General features: G+C 36.4%; 1 protein-coding gene across 1 annotated transcript in view; it reads left to right on the forward strand.

Moving 5' to 3' along the window:
• The window catches only part of LOC150092290 (glycogen debranching enzyme), a 461626-nt gene that overhangs the window by 386542 nt on the left and 49456 nt on the right, over positions 1 to 25628 (forward strand). Inside the window, exon 25 of the mRNA XM_090414998.1 lies at positions 22904 to 23112. Coding sequence (XP_090271124.1) covers positions 22904 to 23112 — 209 coding nt within the window. The remainder of the gene's footprint in view (positions 1 to 22903; positions 23113 to 25628) is intronic.

Below are 25628 nucleotides of genomic sequence, written 5' to 3' on the forward strand. Positions count from 1 at the left end.
TTGGGTCTTATTTTATATAAATCATGTTCTAAATTAGAAACAAATTTATTTCATGATTCTCTGTCTTTTTCTGACTTCTTTTTTAGCTATGGCTCTTATTCTTTTATATTCTATTTCATCTTCTAATCTTTTACTGCTTAACCATTTGTGATAGGCTTCTTTTATCTTTTTGATTATTTCTTTAATTGTATCATCCCAGATCTTCATTTTTTTTATTTTATTGAATTTTTTGGTCTTTCCTAAGCTTTCATTTCCTGCTACATTTAGTATCGTTTTTATATTAAGCCATTCTATTTCTATTTCTTCATTTTGTTTTTTTTATCTAGATATTGGTTAATTCTTTGTTCATATAGCCATTATTATTATTATTATTATTATTATTATTATTATTACCACGGGCTACTCCAGGAGTCCTTAGACTCATCGAGGGAGGCCCTAAACATCATGTTCACACAGCTGTTCAACATTCTCACAGTATCTATCATACCTTGCCTTGAACTCGCTCACTGTCATAGCACCCACAACAGACTCTGGCAGCTTATTCCACTCATTTACCACTCTAAAAGTAAAGAACCCAGCTCTAACACCCCTGCTAACCACGCTCTTGCCCAGCTTCCATGGGTGTCCCCTAGTTCTCCCACCACCAGTCCTGATCTCAAAAATATCATCTGAATTAATCCTATAGAATCCTTTTAGCAATTTGAATGTCTCAATCATATCTCCCCTTTTTCGCCTATCAACTAGTTTCTGCAACCCACAAATCTTCAACCTGTTCTCATATGGTGCATTCCATAGACCTGCTATCATCTTAGTCACTCGCCTCTGGATCCTCTCAACCTCCTCCCCATCAAGAAGGAACCGAGGTGACCAAATCTGGGCACAGTAGTCGAGATGAGGTCTTATCAGGGCTCGGTACAGAGGTACAATAACTTGTTTTTCTCTGCTCGTCAAGGTATTTTTCAACAACCAAGTGAGTTGATGAGCTGATTTAGCTACTTTCGCAATGTGCCCCCTAAACTTCATCTCCCTATCCACCAACACTCCCAAGTCCCTGGCCTCATCAATCTCTTGGAGTACAGTTCCACCAATGTGGTATACTGCTGCCAATCTTTTCACTCCGAAATGCATAACCTTACATTTTGTCACATTAAATTGACATCCATTCTCCTTAGTTTAGAACTCCAATCTATCTAAGTCATCTTGCAAGACTTTGACATCTTCTGCATTCACTATCGCCCTACCCAACTTTGCATCATCAGCGAACAAATGAACTGTCCCACTTAGACCATTCCCTATATCGTTAATGAACAGATTAAACAGCAGTGGTCCAAGAACAGAACCCTGTGGCACACCACTAGTCACAGGCCGTTTTTTGGACTCTACTCCTGAATAAACTACTCTTTGATATCTCTCCATCAACCACCCAGCTATCCATCTCACCAACCCTATATCCATTCCCATATGTTGTAGTTTACGGATTAGAATTCCATGTGGTATCCTGTCAAACGCCTTTGCCAGGTCCAGCAGTATCACTGTAAACCCATTTCCCCTATCCAGTTCAGCCGTCACCTTGTTATAAAACTTGAGCAGATTACTGAGGCATGATCTACCCTTCACAAAGCCATGCTGTCCTCTGTACAGTATCTCATTTTCATCAATCCATTCCTGTATTTTTCCCTTGACTACTTTCTCCAAGACTTTGACAACGACTCCTGATATGCTGATCGGTCGGTAATTTGCAACCATAGTCTTGGATCCTCCTTTATGCAGTGGAACTATTTTCCCCTCTTTCCACGCCTTCGGGACTAAGCCAGACCTGAGACTCAGATTAAACAACATGGTCAAGGGCACTGATAATTCATTAGCCGCTTCATGCAAGACCCGTGCCGGTATACCATCCAATCCCACAGATGTATTCACATTAAGGTTCTGTAATAGACTATTCACCTCCACTTCATTCATCACAATTCCCATATAAACTAATGGTTCCTTCATTTTTTCAACGTCACCACCTGGGTGATATACTTTTGCAAAGTGCGCGCTCAGTAACTCCACTATATCGACTGGTTCAGTGAACTCTTTACCATCGTCATTCCTTAAAATCATTTTGCCATGTACAGTTTTTTTCTTGCTTGCAGCATATTGAAAGAACTGTTTGGGATTCTCTTTTGCTTGCATGGCTAGTTTCCTTTCATAATCGGCTTTTGCTGTTTTTACCACACTCGTTACCCTTCTAGCCTGTACTTTATACCGTTTGTGTGCCTGCAGGTCACCCCTTTCTTTAAATTCCCTCCATAGTTGTTTCTTTTTTTGCAGCTCAAGCTTAATGGTGTTATTCATCCATTTAACCCCTCCTTGTTTCACTATTCGGACCTTAGGTATACAATCAGCCATAACCTCCTGTAAATGCTCTTTGATCACTTCCCATGCTCTATCGACGTCCAGCCCTTGCAGTTGTACATGCCATGGCACTGATCCAAGCAATCTCCTAAGCTTGTCATACTTGCCAGCACGGTAATTCCACATATACCCTGTCTTAATCACAAATTTCACACCTTTAGCCACCTCCCAGGTCAAGACCTTATGATCACTCTCACCAATAGGTGGCAACATGGTCATATTCATTACAGTCAAATTCTCAGATACTATTACCAGGTCAAGCACTCTCACACCCCTAGTATTTTCAATTACATGCTGTTTCAGATAGTTATCCCTTAATAATTGAATCAAATCCATTTCCTTCCTCACATGTGTCCTCTCCTCCTTCCAATCAATGTTACCATAGTTGAAATCCCCCATAATAATTACCCTCCTTCCACTCATTTCATCAATTTGTTTATGCATACCATCTCCACCATCTATTCCATCACCTGGTCTATAGCAGCACCCAACTGTATCTTTTATTCTGCCAGTATCAATCTCACACCAAATAGCCTCAAATGAGCTCCTTTCACTATCCTGCAATACTTCAATTCTCCTTGGCTGCAGTTCATCAGCTATCATCAATAACACCCCTCCCCCAATTTTATTCTCTCTGTCCCTCCTAAACATACTATAACCTACACATTCTATCCCACTAACTATATCATCTTCCGTCAGCCATGTTTCACTAATGCCAATAACCTGTGGCCAGGAAGAGCCAATCAAGGCCAAAAATTCTTCCTTCTTGTTCCTAATATTCCTGGCATTAGTATACATGAATTGCAGTGTTCCCTTTGTCCCACCCCTATCTTGATGCGTTATTCTAAATATCCCATTCCCATTTTTTGTCCTTATTGCTGGCTCAGGTACATTATATACATTTTTACACTCAACTGTCTCACTGATGTCTGGATATCCACTTCCCCCCCTCCTTGGTAGTTCTAGTTTCCCTGGTTCTGCACATCCATTTTCACTTCATTCAGCAACACTTTTTCCAGTCTCCACACACCAAGTCCATTCAAATGCAGTCCATCCATCTTGTATAAGTCCTTTCGCCCATCAAACTCATTCCACACGTCCACAAATTCCACACCACACCGTCCGCATAACCTGCGCATAATATCATTTGCGATTATGGCCCTCCTTCTAAACTCCTCTCTGTCATACCGCGGTAACAGACTCACCATTCTAACTCTGTCACTCTTTTCTTTCGCTACCTTTAACAATACTTTCAAGTCTTCTCTCATAAAAAATTTATCACCTTTCAATTCATTCGTACCAGCCACAATTGTTATTTCTTTCACCCTCTGTTTTTGCACTCTAATGCTCTCACTTACATCCTTAAATTTCGCACCCGGCAAGTACGATTTAGTTACACTCCCATCTATTACTCCTCTTAATAACGAGTCACCATACAATACTCTCCCCTTCATTTCGGAAACTCGCCCACGCTGTTTATTTCCGTTAGCCGAATCACTCTGGAAAGAGTTTTGCAGGTGCTCTAATTGCCGCTGTGCATCCTTTATCACTGCGCGCAGCCTAGCAATCTCACTTCCTACAAATAATTCCTCATTTTTTTTATCATTCAAACCATTTTCTCTTTCTGTATAATTGCTCTCACTCTTTCTTAGATCACCGCTCACATTGCCATCTTGTACACCGCAATTCCCTATCGAGCCACTGTTTTCACTCGCATTCTGGCTTTCTTCAACCATAACTGTCTCACAACCTGACACATACTTCGACTCCTCACTTTGCATACACTTTCTACACATTCTCCCACCACTATCACTTTCAACCCATACTCCAGACTCATTCGGGAATGCATACATTCCACACACATCACACCGGACAAACTCTCTCACACTACAGTTTTTGAACAATGGCGTCGTATTTTTGGACGCCATTATCTTACGTCGCATTGCCGCCATATTCAAATATATGAAACGTATCGTTAAAGACTAAATTAATTTACGGAATTTACACCAAAATCACACAAACACAACAAGCTACCAAATTTAGACAATATTACGTTATGATTTTTAACATTTATTCTAATTTCCATTCAAAATTGTACTTAGCTTTCGGGAGCTCCCTGAAAATACGACCGTTCCCCTGGTCGTATATCCCCTGACACAAATTATACATTTGTGTCATTCAATAGTCTAGTTTTATAAACAAATGTTTCAATTTTTCTTTCTGTTCTTGTTACTTGTAGCCATTTAGGTGGTAATCTTAATTTTATTTTAACAAGGAAGTGGTCACTGCTTATTTCATATCCTCTGTGAACTGTAACATCTAGTGAAAATTTTGATGTCTTTTCATTTAATATAAAGTAATCTAATATTGATTTCCATCCTCTTGCTGCCCAAGTATATTTTTGTATGTCTTTATGTTTATAGAAGGAATTCATTATTTTTAGGTTATATAAACTACAAAGTTGATCAATTTTTTACCATTCCTGTTTAAAGTATGTTCTCCATGTATTCCTATATTATTATTAATTTTTGTGTTTCAGATTCTTGCATTTAAGTCTGCTAAAGTTATGTAATCATTTTTATTTATTTTATTATATATGTTTTGTAGCTGATTATAAAAATCAATATTATCTTGTTCTCTTCCCTCTTCTTGGGCATATAAACCAATTATTGTTAAATAGCCTCTATCTATTTTTATTCTAGCTTCTATTATTCTTTCATTCCATAATTTATAATGTTTTAACTGTTTTGAAAGGAAGTTATGAATCCAAATCATGACTCCTGTTTGTGCTCTTTGGTCTCTGTCAACTCCACTGTATATCACATTAAAATCTTCAGTTCTCATGGTTCCTTTTAATTTCTTTTTTGTTTCAGTGATTACTGCTATTTTAAAATTTTTTTCATTTAATAATCAGTCTAATTCTATTTCTTTATATGCTATTCCTCTTACATTCCAGTTTGCTATGTGTATTATATTTTGTCGTTTCCATTTTCCCTTTTCCATTCCAGGGTCATTTCCCATAGATTCAATCCGATTATCTTTTTCTGTCAGCTTACAAGTAGGATTATGTTCTCCATGTCAGGGGACTAGCCTGACGATGGAATAGTTCAGTGGTAGGGCTGCTACCTTAAGGCTTCTGAACTAGCTTTCTTCCGAATTTAAACCCATAGGAGGAATAGGGTATATTGAAGGGGAAAGAGTAGATTATAGAAGAAATATAGTAAGGTTTATAGAGAGGGCATAGTTGCAAGGCCAGAAATGAAAAGACCCCACGGCCCTCGAGTACTCTAATAGCATAAGGGTCATAAAGAAAGAAGAGTTGGCTGATAAGGCCTTATAGGAAAGATTAAAGTAAGTGGATCTTCCTCAGAGTAGAAGAAGGAGAGGATAGATCCAGCTAGAGGTCCATGGGAGTGCTGCTTCCCTTACAATCAAAATGATTGCCCCTTATGGCCCTGTTGGTCCACGAGTCCTTATTCAGTATATTCGGACCACCCCACCATATATATATATATATATATATATATATATATATACACACACACACACACACACATACACATGGTGGGCTCCCCTATCCGCCACCCAGGGGACGCGCTCTCTAGGGGTTACAGGGTCCCTGAGAGGGAAGATTACATGCTAGTGGAAATACAGAAAAGATCCTATACTTATATCTTGTAATCACTGGAAGTATAAAATAATGTCCCTTTTTTTTTTTTTGCTTAGTGATATTGTGCAAAGTCATCATCACATAGTTTTCAGATGTAACAGTGTTCACTAATGGGTGGTAGTAGCAACCATCCTTTCAAGAGGACATCAGTGTTGAAAGTGTTGTTCCTTGCAAAAATTGTCAGTAACCAACCCTTTATTTTAACATTGGGGAGTCCCCCCCCCCCATGTATCTTGTTAAAGAAGCCTTATCAGATCTATATCTCACATATCAAATTCCATATGAATCCTGTAGGTTGAACTTAAATCTGTTCAAAAAAGTTACAAAGTTACAAATATAGATAAAAAGAATACAGTATTCTTTTTATCTATATTTCACTAATAATATTTTTTTAAACATATAGCATGCATATTTTTAGTTGGAATGAGCAAAATTGGCTTTTTTTTTTTTTTTTTTGGACTGTGTGACCTCTCTGTTAACATTCCACTAAGTTCATTTGATGATTCACTTGATAAGCTCAAGTTTGTTAATGTTTAAGTTCGCTGCATTGATAATTATCTCAAGTAGTAGCCCTAATTTGTCATACAGTGTCTTCTAAATTTTCTTTTCACATCAACCGTCTCAATTTTTTTCTTGAAGAGACACAGTACTCTTTTTATTAGTAATGCAATATTAGTAAAACATCATCAATTCTATTTTTTGAAACTTTTTGGCAGTGAATATCTTGTAGAGCACACAGAATCTCTTTTTTGCAGTTTTAATGGTACCATCGTACAAGTCCACAATAATAATGCTGTATTATTGTATTATGAATGATTTCAATCGAAGGTGAGTTAGCCGATCTCATACGGAGGTAGCAGGATTTTTTCTCCTGGAAACTCGGGTTTTTCATCCTTCATACAGACAAATCACCCCTTCAGAACACACGCAATTTACAGACAAAAAAATACTGGCTGTGGTGGTGGTGGGCGGTAGATGGCACTGATGATGATTGGTAGTAAAGGTGGAGACGGAGAGTTGTACAATAGATGTCCTCCCATGATGAGTCTTCGGACTCCTTGGAGGTGTCACGAATAATAATAATAATTATAATTACTCCGAATATTAGCAGTTGCATCATATTATACTCATAAGTTATTATTGCTGTTGTCACATCAGACCTTCAAAGAGTCAAACTCATTGTAAAAACTGTGCCTTAAACTGTACACTGTTTCCACATGTTCAGGCAATTTATTCGCCTCACCTATGATAGTCCATGCAAAAAAAACTTTCTCACTTCCTTCCAAAGACTTCTAAGAATGGCTCTTGTTCTATCTTGTATTCCCCACTCTGAAAAATTTCCTTAACATTAACTGGTAAAAAAAAAAAAAAATCCTCAAACTATATATTTCAATCATATTACTCCTAGACTGCAAATGATGCCTGAATCTGTCATCATACCAAACATTCCAGAGACATTTTTATTATTTTAAATTTTCTCTTTACTCTTTTCAAATATCTTCATTCCCCTCTCTCTCTCTAAAACCATCTGACTAAATATGCACACAATAATCTATATGTGATCAAGTTCTTGTAAATAAACAAAAACCTGTTTACTTTTACATGTAAATCTTCTCCTTATCATTACCTTAATTTCTGTGTTGTCCTTGCAATTCAAGCAACATGACCCTCGAATTTCAAGCCAAAGCCTCCAGTATCATAACTGAGTCTGTTACTCCTCTGCCTTCTGCAAGATATCCATGCCAGTCATATACACTGCATCCTATCCTTTTCTTCCAAATTTCAAAAACTCTCACACTTTGCAACATTAAATTGTTGTCCCCACTCATGTGTCCCATTCATGCAGCCAGTCTATTCATATCCTCCATAACATCTGCTTCACTCCTCATAGCTCTCTTCAACTTTGCATCATCTCAAATAGCTGCTTGTTTTCAAATGATCTAAACTTCTCCCAGTCATATATAAGTTACACAGCAGACCCTAAAACAAACCACTATGTCACATACTTCTAATAACTTTCTGTTTCTAGGATGTTGTTCCCACAACTTGCTGATACTATCACAGTTGTATCCTATTCAACTCACTAATCTGTTATGTAATCCCTTTTGTCCTGATTTTAATATCAACTTGTCATAGTGCTGTGTGTGTGTATGTGCATATCTTTGCATCATCTTGAACATTTGTCTTTTATAATACATAAGCAGATAGCTATAAAACATGATTTTTGCTTAATAAATCTGCACTGGCACTCATAGCAAACTTTATTGTTATACCTATTTCTGGATCCTAACACCTGCTTCTCTCTCTCTAACTTAACCATAACTCCAGATGTGCAACTGTTATGTGATTTCAAGCCTCAGTCATTATTACCCCCCCCCTCCTCATTAAGTAGAATAATTTTTTGCTGATTCCACTCCTACGGACACTCTCTGTTCGGATTCTTCATAAACAAGCATATTAAGCTACTGTTAACTTCCTGGAACACTCCCTTAAGGAGTCCTGTTGCCTTTTTGACATTGAATTTACTTAATTCTTCATATATTTTCTACATTTCTTTTTTCAGATACATTTGTTCCCATTAAAAGCAAAATTTACATGTCTTTTTAATTTTTTTTAACCTGCATTATCAACTACCAGAATTTTGCATTTAGCATGTAAGCAAAATGCTATTTTTAATAGTTTATAGTAGGTGATAATAAATGTAGTGTAATCCTTTACCCAAGTGTAGGCAAATAAAGTTTGTGCCTGAAGTAGTTCAGGACTGAGGCAACTCGTAGTAAAGGTGGACCAAGCTCTCATCACTCCTTGTCTCAGTATCTCCCATAATGCAAAGCACATCTCCTTGCAGACATGTATAAAGCTATGCATTAAGGGAAGGGCCACTATCCAGACTGGTTTCTACCTTTCTTGAGGTCTCATCAGTGGGAGGCAGACCCAGAAGTGGTGATACTAAGACAGAAGCAATGGAGAGGTCATATTTACTTATACGAGTTGCCAAAAAGTGTACTACCTTATTATTAATTTACTTTGGATTTAGAGAAAGTTGTTGGAAAATAAACTTCCAACATCTTTATAGTAGGTGAGTGGGTTGTATTTCCAGAATATGTTTCATACATGAATAGTGTGAGTGAATTTGAAATACTTAGATATATTTTTTAAGAGTTGAGTTACTTATTATGAATCTTCCATTCATTTTAATGGTTTTTTCCACCACCCACTCATATAGCCACATGGTCAGACTATTAATATCTTCTTATAGAGCCATAGCTTTTTAGATAAACAGTGGTTTGCATCCCACAGTAAAATGCTATTTCTAATAGTGATACAGTGTGGAGTGGGATGTATTGTTTGACTGTCTCATGGTATCAGTTACTGAATGGGAAAAATGTCAGCAATGCATGAGAATCTTTGAAAAAATGTTTAAATGAGGCAGTATCTGAATGTAACCCTAGTGTTCAAGAGCGTATCCAGTTCTCCAGCGAAAAGGCTGCAGATTCGAATCCTGCCGTGGGCATGGATGTTTGTGATTGTCTGTGAAAAATCTGGTGGTGGTGGGCAGTAGATGTTAGTGAAGTTGTAGTTAGTGGAGAGAGAGAGAGCTGTAGAGTAGGTACTCTCCCTTGATGAATCTTTGGACTCCCTGGAGGATTGTTCAGTAATATGTAATAATAATAATAAATAGGTTGGGAGTGAAATGGATGTCCTACCATATTAAGCAAGAAATCCACAAGAAGATGATGTGGAAAGAATATCGTGAGAATAAGAATGAGAGGAGTTATGAAATATATAATGTTCAGGCCAGAAAAGTAACGAGTATTGTGAGGAAAGCTAAATCAGAATATGAAAAGAAATTAGCCATGACATTAGAATAACTTTATTGAATGCAGTTGGTACTCAAGTGTCAGAAGCTAATGAGATTGTTCAGTTAATGAGTACTCACTTTGCTGAGCTATATCACCTAGGTGTATGTAACATGCTACATTGGATGAAGAGTTAGAGGTTCATGAAAATGAGATTGAAGAGCTGTTCAATAACTTGGATAAGAATTTATCTATAGGGACAGATGGAATATCAGCCTGTTTGCTAAAGGAATATTCAGCCGAATTGGTTACGGCTTTCACATGCTTGTATAACTTGAATCTCAGCACAGGAATGTATGATAGTTTTCCATTGTTTAAGGGTGGTGTAAAACCTGATGTGGCTGACTACTGACATATCAGTATCTCTGGTGTGGTAGTGAAGATTTCAGAGAAGTTGGTAAGAACTTGCATACAGAAATGGGTAGACAAACATGCTATGCTCTGCAAGGAACAGCATGGGTTTACTAAAGGAAGGTCATGTTTAAGCAATTTGCTCATAATTTATAACAATGTTATGGCCGAGTTGAATAAAAGGAATGGATACACTTGGTAATATTGGATTTTTCTAAGGCATTTGATAGGATACCACACAAAAGGCTGTTGCATAAACTGAAGAATATGGGATTGGAATCAGCAGGTGGTTGACAGACAGATATCAAAAAGTGGTATACAGTGGGTGTGAATCTCCCAGATTTAAGGCGACCAGTGGTTTCCCTCAGGGTTTAGTCCTTGGGCCATTATTGTTTAATCTATACATTAATGACATCAGGAAGGATCTAACATCAGATGTGCAATCGTTTGCCGATGATGCGAAGATAGGCAGGGCAATCAGGGATGCTACTCATATTCAGTAATTAAAAAATGATTTGAATAGACTGGAAATTTGGGCAAACAAAAATGGCTGCCAATTTAATGTTTGTAAGTGTAAAGTTATGCTCTTTGGCATGATTAGAGGTCCAGTGGCATGTTACAGAGGCTGTTCAATAAGTTATAAGACTATATTTATACAGAAAACAGATTACCTTTAATCGTCATCATTTACATGGTCTTTTTCGAAGTAACTACCGTGAGACACAATGCATTTGTCCCAACGTTGCGTCCACTTCTTAAACACATGTGAAAGTCCGTTTTTTGAGAGTTCTTTCAAAACTGCCTCCGCAGCTTTTACACATGCTTTGTTGCTTTCGAAATGGCGGCCTCTTAGTGGTTTCTTGAACTGAGGAAACAGCCAGAAATCGCACAGTGCGAGATCAGGACTGTATGGAGGGTGTGGTAGGATATCTATGTTGTCCTTCTGCAAAACATCCTACACAACCAGCAATATATGGCCTTGCATTATCGTGGTGCAATAAGAAGCCATTCTTCAGCAATGGACGCTTCCTTTTGACTGGATGTACCATTGTCCATAAAACATCCACATAGTATGAGCCGTTTACAATATTTCCAGGTTCTACAACGTGTCGGTAAACAATGCCTTTGTAGTCAAAAAACATTATGGTCATAACTTTACAGCCGATTTTACAGTTTTTGCTTTCTTGGGGGGTAGGCGAAGATGGATGCTTCCATTCACTGCTTTGTTGTTTCATTGTAGGGTCATAGTGATACAACCAAGCTTCATCTGCTATAATGATGCATTTTAAGAAGTCGTCGCCTTCTTGTTCCAGTCTTTCTTTCCATTCTGTGCGCACATCCACTCAATGCTGCATTTTCTCTGGTGGCAAGAGTTTGGGAATCCATCGGGTGCAAACACATTTCAGTCCCAGATGTTCAGCCATGATTGAGTGAACACTTCCCACAGAAATATTCAGGAAAACATGCAGCTGGCGTACTGTAATTCTGCGATCCTCCTTGTTGATAATTGCTGCTGTGTTGATCATTGTCTCTGTGATGGACGTTGAAGGTCTTTCCTCACGTTTAAGATCTTCCACATTTTGCCTTCCTTCCTTAAAAGTTTTATGCCAGCGAAAAACACTTGCCCTCGACATTGCTTCATTGTGGAAAGTTTCGCGTATCATGTTAAAAGTGTCCGATGCCGATTTTTGCAAACGCACACAAAATTTAATCGCATAACGCTGTTCCAAGGACACTTTCATTTCGACGACTGGTCGCGGCTCGTAGGCACACTGAAACAAGCTTGCATTTAGTCACGTGACACTCTGGCACATCAACTCGTATACGCCATCTATTAACCTCTTTTGTTAATACAGACAGCAACATTTCTTTATTCCACAGAAATTAATATTGTGATGAGTGGTTTCACGACAGTAAAATTAGTCTTATTACTTATTGAACAGCCCTCGTATATTAGCTGGGTTATGCTACAAGAAACTGAAGAGGCAAGGGATCTTGGCATATTGGTGGATAGGAATTTAAAGTTCAAAGTCACATAGCAAAAGTTGCAAATACAACTCAGGGCATAATTGCGATATTGAAGTGAACCTTGGCATTGTCATTTTGCCTCTTTATAAGGCTTTGATAAAACCACACCTGGATTATTGTGCGCAGATTTGATCTCCAGGGCTCCAACGGGATAAAGAAGCTTTGGAAAGGGTGCAAAGAAGAGTCATCATCATCATGCGTATCAAGGATTTAGGCCTAGCATAGCCTGTTCCGGCCTCAGAAGTCATCGTTGAATCGTTTAAGAGGACATTCTGGTTTTCTGTTTCCTAATAGCTTGTACTTTAAGGCTTGTTTTGGTAATCTTTCTGTTTTCATTCTTTGAACATGTTCCATCCATTTATGTTTATATTTTTTAATTTTTTCTATTACTGGTTCTTGGTTTAATTCTTTCATAATTTCTTCGTTTCTTTTGTGATCAAATAGAGTATACTTTTCAGTTTTTCTCACAATCTTCATTTCTGCTGTTATTAATCTTCGTTTGTCTTTTTGTTTTATTGTCCAGATTTCGCTTCCGTACATTAAGACTGGTAGGGCTAATGTATCGTATACTTTTAGTCTGGTTTGTTTTTGAACTAGGTTTGGTTTAAATATAGAGTTAATTACACCTGTTATTTTTAAATATTTTGCAATTTTTATGTTTATATCTTTTTCATTTTCATATGTGATCGTACATCCTAGGTAGGTAAATGAATTCACCTGTTCTAAGATCTTGTTATCTATTACTATTTTAGTTCTTGCCGGATCTTCTCCTTTAAAGGCCATAGTTTTTGATTTTTCTGTTGATATTATCATACCATAATCTTTGGATATCTCATTTAGATCTAAAATAGCTTTCTGTAGTTTACCTTCAGAATTTGTAATTATTATTTGGTCGTCGGCAAAGAGGAGAGTGTTTAAGTTTACTATAGGAGAAAGTTTAATTACTTGATGTAAATTTTTATTCCATTTTATTATTATTTCATTTAAGTAGATATTAAAAAGAGTTGCTGTGAGGGGACATCCCTGTCGGACCCCCTTGGTTTATCTCTCTCGTATATGATAGCTCATGATTTAATCTTATTTGTATTTGATTATTTTCATATATACTTGTGATAGCTTTTAGGATATTATTTGGTATTTGTCTTTCTTTTAATATGTTAAATAATATGTTTCTTTTAACTTTGTCAAATGCTTTTTCAAAGTCAATAAATGCAATATGTGTTTCTAAATTGTATTCTCAGAATGATATAATCATTCTGAGAATTTTATATAATGATATAAAACAACAAATTGTATTCTCTTCTTTTCTCTATTATTAATTTTAGGCAGAAGGCCAGGTCTATATATAATCATCCTTTTCTAAATCCATTCTGTACTTCTAAAATAAAGTTTTTGGAATATTTCATTAGTTTGCTATTTAAGATTCTGCTATATATTTTGTAACAGGAATTTAGTATACTGATACCTCTATAGTTTTTAGGGTCATCTCTATTACCCTTTTTTAAAGATAGGAATCACAATTGCTTTTTTCCATTGTATGGGGGGATACCAGTTGAAGAAATTTTATTTAAAAATAATAAGTCTTTCTTTGAATCTTGTTCCTGCATATTTATATAGTTCTGAACCTAGTTTATCTTCTCCAGGTGATTTTCCATTTCTTGTTTCTTTCAGACTGATTTCTACTTCTTCTTCTTTAGTTATTTCCTTTTCATTTTCGTTAATTGTTTGCCAGTTGTCTTTTTTAAAATATTTGTCTGTCCACAATTCTGTGTAGTAATTTAGAAATTCTTCTAATTTCAATTCAGTGTTTAATTTTATGTTTTCTTTGGTATCTGCATTTAAGTGTTTCAAAATTTTATATACATTGGGTCTTATTTTATATAAATCATGTTCTAAATTAGAAACAAATTTGTTCCATGATTCTCTATGTCTTTTTCTGACTTCTCTTTTAGCTATGGCTCTTATTCTTTTATATTCTATTTCATCTTCTAATCTTTTATTGCTTAACCATTTGTGATAGGCTTATTTTTTCTTTTTGATTATTTCTTTCACTGTATCATCCCAGATCTTCAGTTTTTTTTCTTTTATTGAATTTTTTGCTGCTGCATTTAGTATCGTTTTTATATTAAGCCATTCTATTTCTTCTATTTCTTCATTTTGTTTTATTTTATCTAGGTATTGGTTAATTCTTTGTTCATATAGCCATTATACATTTGTGTCATTCAATAGTCTAGTTTTATAAACAAATGTTTCAATTTTTCTTTCTGTTCTTGTTACTTGTAGCCATTTAGGTGGTAATCTTAATTTTATTTTAACAAGGAAGTGGTCACTGCTTATGTCATATCCTCTGTGAACTGTAACATCTAGTGAAAATTTTGATGTCTTTTCATTTAATATAAAGTAATCTAATATTGATTTCCATCCTCTTGCTGCCCAAGTATATTTTTGTATGTCTTTATGTTTATAGAAGGAATTCATTATTTTTAGGTTATATAAACTACAAAGTCGATCAATTTTTTACCATTCCTGTTTAAAGTATGTTCTCCATGTATTCCTATATTATTATTAATTTTTGTGTTTCAGATTCTTGCATTTAAGTCTGCTAAAGTTATGTAATCATTTTTATTTATTTTATTATATATGTTTTGTAGCTGATTATAAAAATCAATATTATCTTGTTCTCTTCCCTCTTCTTGTGCATATAAACCAATTATTGTTAAATAGCCTCTATCTATTTTTATTCTAGCTTCTATTATTCTTTCATTCCATAATTTATAATGTTTTAACTGTTTTGAAAGGAAGTTATGAATCCAAATCATGACTCCTGTTTATGCTCTTTGGTCTCTGTCAACTCCACTGTATATCACATTAAAATTTTCAGTTCTCATGGTTCCTTTTAATTTCTTTTTTGTTTCAGTGATTACTGCTATTTTAAAATTTTTTTCATTTAATAATCAGTCTAATTCTATTTCTTTATATGCTATTCCTCTTACATTCCAGTTTGCTATGTGTATTATATTTTGTCGTTTCCATTTTCATTTTCCCTTTTCCATTCCAGGGTTATTTCCCATAGATTCAATCCAATTATCTTTTTCTGTCAGCTTACAAGTAGGATTATGTTCTCCATGTCAGGGGACTAGCCTGACGATGGAATAGTTCAGTTGTAGGGCTGCTATCTTAAGGCTTCTGAACTAGCCTTCTTCCGAATTTAAACCCATAGGAGGAATAGGGTATATTGAAGGGGGAAAGAGTAGATTATAGAAGTATTATAGTAAGCTTTATAGAGAGGGCATAGTTGTAAGGCCAGAAATGAAAAGACCCCCTGGCCCTCAAGTACTCTAATAGCATAAGGGTCATAAAATAAGAAGAGTTGGCTGATAAGGCCTTATAGGAAAGAATAAAGTAAGTGGACCTTCCTCAAAGTAGTAGAAAGAGAGGATAAATCCAGTTAGGGGTCCATGGGAGTGCCGCTTCCCTTACAATCAAGATGATTGCCCATTATGGCCCTGTTGGCCCACAAGTCCTTATTCAGTATATTCGGACCACCCCACCATACACATACACATGGTGGGCTCCCCTATCCGCCACCCAGGGGATGCACGCTCTAAGGGTTAAAGAGTCCCCCAAGAGGCAAAGAAGAGTTACAAAGATTATATCTGGATTATGGGATTTAGATTATGAGGACAGATTGCAAGTTTGTAGATTGCAGACTCTAGTTAACAGGAGAAATATGAGGGGGGGTGATATGATAGAGGTCTATAAACTTTTGAATGGGTGCTATAGGATAACAGCTGATGAAATTTTTTGTTATATGGAAGGTGGGGGAGAGAACACGGGGCATCTATGGAAGTTAAGTTTGTTCACAGTCAAGAAAGGGATAAGAGCTAGGTTTTTCTCCCAGAGAGCAGTGAGTGAGTGGAATAATTTGTCCTTAGGGGTAGTGAGTGCATGTAGTGTGAATGAATTTAAGGGAAGGTATGATAGCTGGTTTGGGTGATTTATAACCTTCCTCGATGAGGCCTTGACTCCCTGGAGGTCTCAGATAATAATAATAACTGTTCTTAGGCAAAATGTAGTGGATGGAACACAATGATTAAGAATTTTGAACTTCTTGATAGTATTAGAGGATCTGATTGTGACCATGCAATCCTGACTTAGCATAAATGGCATGTTGAGATATCAAGGCAGAAGGAATTTATATGACATTATAAGGCAGCAACTCTCATCGACTTAAAAACCAGCTTGGTGGAGCAGTACAATGGATGAAAGAATTTGAAGGAATAGGGTCAGTAGTGCATGTGATATAATTAAGAAAAAAATTTTAACAGCAACAGCAGATTATATACCTGGAATGAAGAAACTAAAGTTATTTGGGATCAAGTGACTAGAGAAACTAAACAGGAATTGCAAGTGAAAAAGAGATTATGTAAGGTATGTAAACTTGTGTGGTTTTAAATTATTAACTAGAGAAATTAAGCCACGTATTGTGGGAATTTCTAAATCTTTACTTAATGATCAGATCCAGTGTGTCAAAATGCATAATGGTAATTATAATGTTGTCAGAAGATACTGGATAAGTAAATGATGGAAGAGTAGGTACTGCATATTAAGGAAGATATGAAGTATGACTATCAAATCAGTGATATATTGAATTCCTATTTGTGACAGGAAAGGAGTAATGATAGTGGTGAGTTGAATGAGAAAATGGTGAGTGCGAATCTTGGCAAAGTTGTTACTGTAGTAGAGGAGGTGGTGCCTATTATGCGCCCGTTAAAAGAGATAAGCAAAAATGAAGTACTGTTAATGGAAGATTTTAATATGAAAATCTTGACCGGGAGACTGAAAGATTGTAATGAATTTTTAGAGGAACTTTGTGATGGTTATTTAAAGCAACATGTACAGGAATGTACTAAATGGACTAGGGTCTTGAATTTAATAATGACATCAGAGGAATTAGTGATCAACCATATTAATCATTTGAAAATCTTTTGTGACATTAAGAATTTGATCTTCGAGATTTAAAACTGCGGTAGGAAGTTGAAGGATGGAATTTCAACAAAAGCTGACATTGATGGCATGTTATGAGAATTAAAAAAAGTATTAACTGGGTGGCAGTATTTAAATAGAAGAAATGCTGATACCAAATGGATAGTACTGAGGCACATCTAGTATAATTTAATGCTTAAATTGTTATTATTATTATTATTGTTCTGGGCAACTCCAAGGAGTCGACAGACTCATCGAGGGAGGCCCTAACATCATGTCAAGAACAACTATTCAACATTCACACAGTATCTGTCATACCTTGCCTTGAACTCATTCACAGTCGTAGCACCCACAACAGACTCTGGAAGCTTATTCCACCCATTCACCACTCTCCAAGTAAAAAACCTAGCTCTAACACCCTTGTCAACCACGCTTTTGCCGAGCTTCCATCCATGGCCCCTAGTCCTCCCGCCACCAGTTATATTTTCAAAATATCTTCTGGATCAATCTTATAGAAACCCTTCAGTAATTTGAATATCTCAATCATATCACCCCTCCTTCGCCTATCGACCAATTTCTGCAACCCTGCTGCCATCTTGGTCACTCGTCTCTGGATCCTCTCCACTTCCTCCTTATCACGAAGAAACCCTGGTGCCCATAACTGGGCACAGTAGTCCAGATGGGGTCATATCAAGGCTCGATACAGAGGAACAGCGACTTGTTTGTCTCTGCATGTTAAACTATTTTTCAGAAGCCAAGTGATTTGATGAGCTGATTTTGTCACTTTTGCAATGTGCCCCCTAAACTTCAATTCCCTATCCACCAACACTCCCAAATCCCTGGCCTCATCAATCTCCTGGAGTACGGTTCCACCAATGCGATATACTGCTGCTATTCTTTTCACCCCAAAGTGCATAACCTTACACTTTGCCACATTAAATTGACATCCATTTTTCCTAGCCCAGTCCTCCAAACTATCCAAATCATCCTGTAAAATTTTGACATCCTGTGCACTCACAATTGCTCTACCCAACTTTGCATCATCAGCAAACAAGTGAACACTTCCTCTCAAATCCTTTCCTATATCATTGATGAACAAATTGAAAATCAGTGGTCCAAGAACAGAGCCCTGCGGCACACCACTAGTCACAAGCCATCTTTTAGACTCCACTCCTGAATAAACCACTCTCTGGTATCGCTCCATCAACCACCCTCCTATCCATCTCACCAACCCTATATCCATCCCAATCTGCTCCAGTTTACTGATTAGAGTTCCATGTGGTATCCTATCAAAGGCCTTGGCAAGGTCCAGTAGAATCACTGAAAACCCGTTACCCTTATCCAGTTCAGTCGTTACTGAGTTATAAAATGTGAGCAAATTACTGAGGCATGATCAACCCTTCACAAAACCATGTTGTCCCCCATACAGTATCCCATTTTCATCTATCCAATCCCATATTCTTCTCTTGACTAGTTTCTCCAAGACCTTGACAACGATTCCTGATATGCTAATCGGTCGGTAATTTACAACAGCAGTCTTGGAACCTCCTTTATGCAGTGGAACTATTTTCTCCTCTTTCCACCCCCTCGGGACTAACCCAGACCCGAGACTCAAATTAAACAAAATGGTCAAGGGTACTGACAATTCTTTAGCCGCTTCTCGTACAACACGAGCTGGTATACCATCCAATTCCCACAGATGTATTGACATTGAGGTTATGCAATAGACTACTCACCTCCACTTCATTTACCACAATTCCCGTATAATCTACTGGTTTATTCGTTTCTGCAATGTCACCACCTGGATGATATATTCTTGCAAAGTGCTCACTCAGTAACTCAACTATATCAACTGATTCAGTTACCTCCCTACCATCGGCATTCTTTAAAATCATTCTGCCATATACATTTTTCCTTTTACTTGGTACATATCTAAAAAACTGTTTAGGATTCTCTTTAGCCTGCATGGCCAATATTCTTTCGTAATCCTTTTTTGCTTTTCTTACCACACTCGTCACCCTTCTGGCCTGCGCTTTATACCGTTCATGTGCCTGCCGGTCACCTTTCTCCTTAAATTCCCTCCATATTTGTTTCTTTTTTTGCAGCTCAAGCTTAATGGTGTTATTCATCCATTTAACCCCTAGTTGATTTATTATTCGAACTCTAGGTATACAGTCAGCCATTGCTTCATGCAAACACTTCTTAACTGCCTTCCATGCACAATCAACTTCTAGTCCTTGCAGTTGTACATGCCATGGCACCGCACCAATCAAACTTCTAAGCTTGTCATACTTTCCAGCCCGATAATTCCACATGTACCTTGTCTTAATAAAATTCCACACCTTTAGCCACCTCCCAAGTCAAGACCCTATGATCACTCTCACCAATTGGTGGCAGTGTGGTCATTTGTTACAGCCAAATCCTCAGATGTAATTACTAGGTCAAGCACTCTCTGACCCCTAATATATTCCATTACATGCTGTCGCAGATAGTTATCCCTTAATAACCGCATAAAATCCAGTTCCTTCCTCCCGTGTGTCCTCTCCTCACTGCAATCAATGCGACCATAGTTGAAATCTCCCATAATAATTACCCTCCTTCCACTCATTTCTTCTATTTGCTTGTGTATACTGTCACCACCATCTTTTCCATCACCTGGTCTATAGCAGCACCCAATTGTATATTTAGTTCCGCTAGCCACAATCTCACACCAAATGGCCTCAAATGTGCTCTTTTCTCTATCCTGCAATTCAACTTCTATTCTCCTTGGCTGCAGCTCATCAGCTATCATCAACAATACTCCTCCCCCCCATTTTATTCTCCCTGTCATTCCTGAACACACTATACCCATCACATTCAATCCCACTAGCTATATCATCTACAGTCAGCCATGATTCACTAATACCAATAACCTGTGGTCTGGAAGTGCCAACCATGGCGAAAAACTCTTCCTTCTTGTTCCTAATACTCCTAGCATTAGTGTACATCAATTTAAGATCCCCATTAGCCTCAACCCTACCATGATGCCTTATATTAACAATCCCACTCTGATTTGTTGTCCTTATTCGCTCGAGCATATTATATTCATTCATACATTCAACTGCCTCCCTAAGGACTGTATATCTACTCCCCCCCCTAATAAATCTAGTGGATTTGCACATCCCCTACATTCAGCGACACTTTCTCAAGTCTCCTTACACCGTAACCATTCAAATGCAAGCCATCCATCTTATATAGATCCTTTCGCCCATCGAACTCGCTCCACACGTCCACAAATTCCACACCACTCGTCATACATAACTCACGCATAAAGTCATTTGCAATTATGGCCCTTCTTTTAAACCTTTCACTGTCATACCGTGGCAAAAGACTAATAAAAGACAAAAAATGAATATCGCAGTGCATTTGTTTTGTGTAACGATAATTGCAAAATATAATTCCTTTCATATTTTCAACAGTGACACTTGTAATAATTCAGCCTTGTATCTATAATAAATAAATAATTATATGTTATTTTAACAAAATAAAATAAGATTTAAAAAAAAAAATAGTTCACCACGAACACGCACCAATAATAAACGTTTCATATCTCACAGAAATAACGAGTGCAGGCATAAGATACACTGCCCAAGCGGCAGTGTATCTAATGATGTAATGTGCAACGACAGCAAATGAATATTGACATTAGATCGCAGTGCATTTGTTTCGTTTAACGATAATTGAAAAAATATTATTCTTTTCATATTTTCAACAGTGACACTTGTCAATATTCAGCCATGTATCTATAATAAATAAATAATTATATGTTATTTTAACAAAATAAAATAAGATTTAAAAAAAATAGCTCACCATATCTAATGACATAATGTGCAACGACAGCAAACGAATATCGGCATTAGATCGCAGTGCATTTGTTTCGTGTAACGATAATTGGAAAAATATTATTCTTTTCATATTTTACAGTGACACTTGTCATAATTCAGCCATGTATCTATAATAAATAAATAATTATGTGTTATTTTAACAAAATAAAATAAGATTTAAAAAATAGCTCACCACGCACATGCACCAATAATAAACGTTTCATATCTCACAGAAATAAGGCACGTAAGCATACTAAAAATACACTGCCATTTGAGCAGTTACAGTTAGGAATGACATAACATGCAATGACAAGATCAAACGAATATCAGTGTTAGATCCCAGTGCATTTGTTTCTTAATCTAATGCATTAATCGAACAATTCCAATTATTAACTATTCAATCAATGTCAAAACATAAGCTGTAAGCTTTAACATGTCGTACTGCATTTATATAATGTTGTAAGCATTGTTATTATTTATAAACACAAACAAAATTTAATTTTTTCATTTTTTCCTTGGGGTTGCTGCAGTGTCGCAGTGCTTATATACAGGCTCTACTGTTCAGAAGAGAAATAGCTTGAAGGGATTTACCAAATAGCTTGAAAGAATTTACCAAAAGACATAACAAAAGAGGAGAAAATATTTGGTATCTTAGCAGTTAAAGTTGGAGGAATGAATGATATCTCTAATTATAATAAAATGTATGGCAGCATTAATATATCAACTATCGATCATCTTCAGTGAGTTATTGAGATTAAGAATAGAATAGAATAGAATTGAATTTGGATTGGAAGTTTGCAAGGGTTATGCTTATTCATTAAGGGTGGATCATCAGGATGAAGGCTGCCAACACCTCATAAACTGGCCACAAACTTCTAATATCCATGTGTGCTATGATGAACTTGAAAGAAGAATAATTGAATCTAGAGAAATATCACTTGATTCATCTCATATTAATATTAATAACAGCCTTAGCAACAATATTTCTGATGCACACATTGCCACTGTCCAATGCTGGCGCACTCATGTCAGCTCACGCATGTAGTCAACTTCATTTGGAACTCAAGCACGCATTCCTGTTTTTAAATGTACTTGTGTGTTTTATACTAGATCTGTTAATGTATTTTATCATGTCTCTGTTATATTTTATTTAATTCTTTGCCTGTGATACCTGAAGAAGTTGAATTTCAATGAAACTAGTCGTATCTTGACATTAAACTTTTCTTTCTTGGTATAGAGTCATTTAAATTCATTTTTATATGTATATATACACACATACTAGTGGTGGTCTGCAGTAGATGGTGTTGGTGTTGTGATCAGTTGGTGGATTGATTGAGTGGAGTGGATTTGGTGGAGACAGTTGCAGAGCAGGTGCCCTCCTTTGATGAGTCTTTGGACTCCCTGGAGGTGTCAAATAATAATAATAATAATTTTTAATATTACTGTCTTTCCATCTTCTGAATTACTGAGACTTAATAGATATGAATTCAGTGTATGAGGTTGATATATATTGAATTTCATTTTTAATCTCTTCACTATTAATTAACGTAATTAAAATTAAAACATAATGAAGCTAAATTAAAGCTCTATAAATCTTCTCTTTTTTTTTCCATATTGAACATTATTAATACTATTGCCACAGCGCTTCTCTTCCCTTCCCTTTGTGTTTGTATTTACATATTCATTTCAAAAAAAGCCTGACACTGAAATATATATATATGTAGTCTCTATTAACATTTTTGTAGATGAAACAACCATTGTAACATTTGAAGAATGGGAACAGCAGATCAAGGAAAACTTTGAAAAGTACTTTTGGATAGATACCAAACCTTCTCAAAATGAACTTTTTCCTGATCTTATCAATAAAAGAGGAATATACAAAGATTCATACAAAGCTTCACGTGCCTGGGCTGACTATCAGTTTCGTCCCAATTTTACAGTAGCTATGGTTGTGGTAAGTACAAACAATTAACTGAATTAATAACTACAGTAATCCCTTAGATATCCAACCTTGAATAATCAAACCTTCAGTTAATCAAACCAGTCCTTGAATAGATTAATATGTCAACTCATTCATTGTACAGACTTATAACTGTATATGCAGTTAAGCATACCATCAGTTTACTGACCAGCAACTCTTCCTAACATAAATAGTTATTGAAAAATTGCAGTATTAGATATTTCTTCAGATGTGTATCAAATTGACTGTTTAATAATAATAGAACTACATAACAAAATTATTTTCATTATGAAAAAAACAATTACATTCTCTAGTAAGGTTTATATGCTGGTTATTCATAATGATATTATTTAAAGAAATTACCACATATATAATGTACTCATATATCAATTAGAGTAACTTTTAATTATCATTTCCAATATTTTGACAAATTGCAACCATCACTGTTTGGTTTGGTTTATTTATATTTACGGCCAAAGCAACTCAGACTATGAGACCAGTGTATTATGTATGCTAATTGTGAGTTTAAATTACAATCACAAACATCCATGTCCACAGCAGGATTTGAACCCACTACCTGCTGGTTGGAGAGTGAGTATACTAACCACTTGGCCAACCAAACCAGCTATCACCATAAAGGAACAATGAATAAATTGCTGTGTGCATGCAAGCACCATATAGGGCACGTATGACGGAAACTGAACAACAAAGGTAAGTCTAATGTCTTAAATAGCGTCCCCTAATGGACTAGGATGGGTGTTCTTGGCTGTTGGGCTGAAATCTTAGGACGAATGCTTTCCAGATGGCATATTCCATATAGCTAAATTTCTTGGGGTTTGTATAGTTCTTTAAGGCTGAGGCGGATTCCAGGAAAAGTCATTTGTAAGGTGGCCTTTTTCCATTGTATACTGTGGTGGATGTCCAAGGTGTGGTCAGCAAGTCTTGAGTGGATGTTATGATAGAACTGGATGTAGTTCTGGTGTTTGGCAATTCAGATGTGTTGATTAGCCTGCCAAACATATTGGTTGTCACATACAACTACCAGGTACTTCACAACTGCAAAGTGCCTAGTAGACATGGCAATTCCAGAGATTGTGGCTGGTCTTTGGGGATGAGGTAAAGGATGCTAATTTTGTATATGGTCTGTAAGTGGTAATAATGCTGTTTTTTTTTTTTTTTTAGAATTTTTGCTAGTTTTTCAGATGTGCTACAGGTATATGGGATGGTAATAGATTTGGTGTAGTCTCTGTTCTGCAAGGTAAAGAGCAGTGTGGTTTGGGAGATTTTAATATTTTTGGATTTGGTCAGTATTGAAGCCATTGGACATGAACACATCGTTGTAATTGTGTTCATGCCCAGGGTGAGAGAATTATTATCATAGCCAATTAATTTTGTCCTGTTGTACAGGATTCTAATAATACCATACTGTTGGAAGTGAAGAGTGGCTGACTGTATCTATCTATTAGTGGGATGGATGGGAGGAGATTCTGTAAACCAAGAATACCAAGGCTCCATTATGTTCATATATAATTGAGATGTCTAAGCAGGTAGTGGTGAATTAAAACAGTGCTTGAATTCACCAAAGACTCTCACAGATATAAGTGCACTAGCTTTGGCTTTTTGTGTGAACAGACTTGCACTGCATGCATTCTACTTGCTAACACCAACCAAGCTATTTGTGCACTGGAAGAAATGTCTACTGGTGTGTTCAATGCCAATCTCTGGATTATCCTTTCTGGCATCTCCATCTCTTCAGCAGATTAGAATTTCAAAGAGTCAGAAGTCAGCACATCAGTAAATTGGCAATTGTATTAAAAACTCTACTTCCAAGCTTCAACAACCACCAGAAACAAACATGATAAACCTGTTATTTTACATATTCCAGCCAGAAATCATCAACGCATAGTTTCTGGCTGGAATTATCTACCAAAGAAATTATGATGCATGACGAAAGAGTAAGAATTTACAACCTTCTTACACGTATTGAAAAAAAAAAAATATCAGACTGAGTATAGTGAGTGTTGTAATACAAGCAAAACCACCAAAAATCAATCTCTCCAACATGGAATTTGAAGTTCTAGTATAGATGAAGAAAAACAAAAGAATTATAATCACAAAAGTGGATATTTGGAATGCCATAGTAGTTGTTAACCAACATGATTACACACACAAACTTACCTCTCTGCTTAACAATTGCTCTGCCTACCACCCTTTGGACTGTGATCTTACTAACACATAGATCAGTAACCTCCACCTGCTCCTTAAAAATATTACCTCCTAGCCTGTGGAAATTGCAAATAAACTATACAATTCCAGACTCTCCCTCTCCCAGATATAGAGACTGCCAAAAATCCACAGACAGAATATGCCATTATGCCTACCTGTGGATGGCATTGAATCACCCATATACAAACTAGCTAAATATTTAAAAATTCTACCCACTTTATGTTCAGTATAGAAACCTCACAACTCCACACACTAACATAGTCAGTTTTGACATCTCCTCTTTA

The sequence above is a fragment of the Typopeltis vanoorti genome, chromosome 26 (assembly GCF_054136105.1).
Source record: "Typopeltis vanoorti isolate ZY-2024b chromosome 26, IOZ_Tvanoo_1.0, whole genome shotgun sequence".
NCBI classification, from domain to species: Eukaryota; Metazoa; Arthropoda; class Arachnida; order Uropygi; family Thelyphonidae; genus Typopeltis; species Typopeltis vanoorti.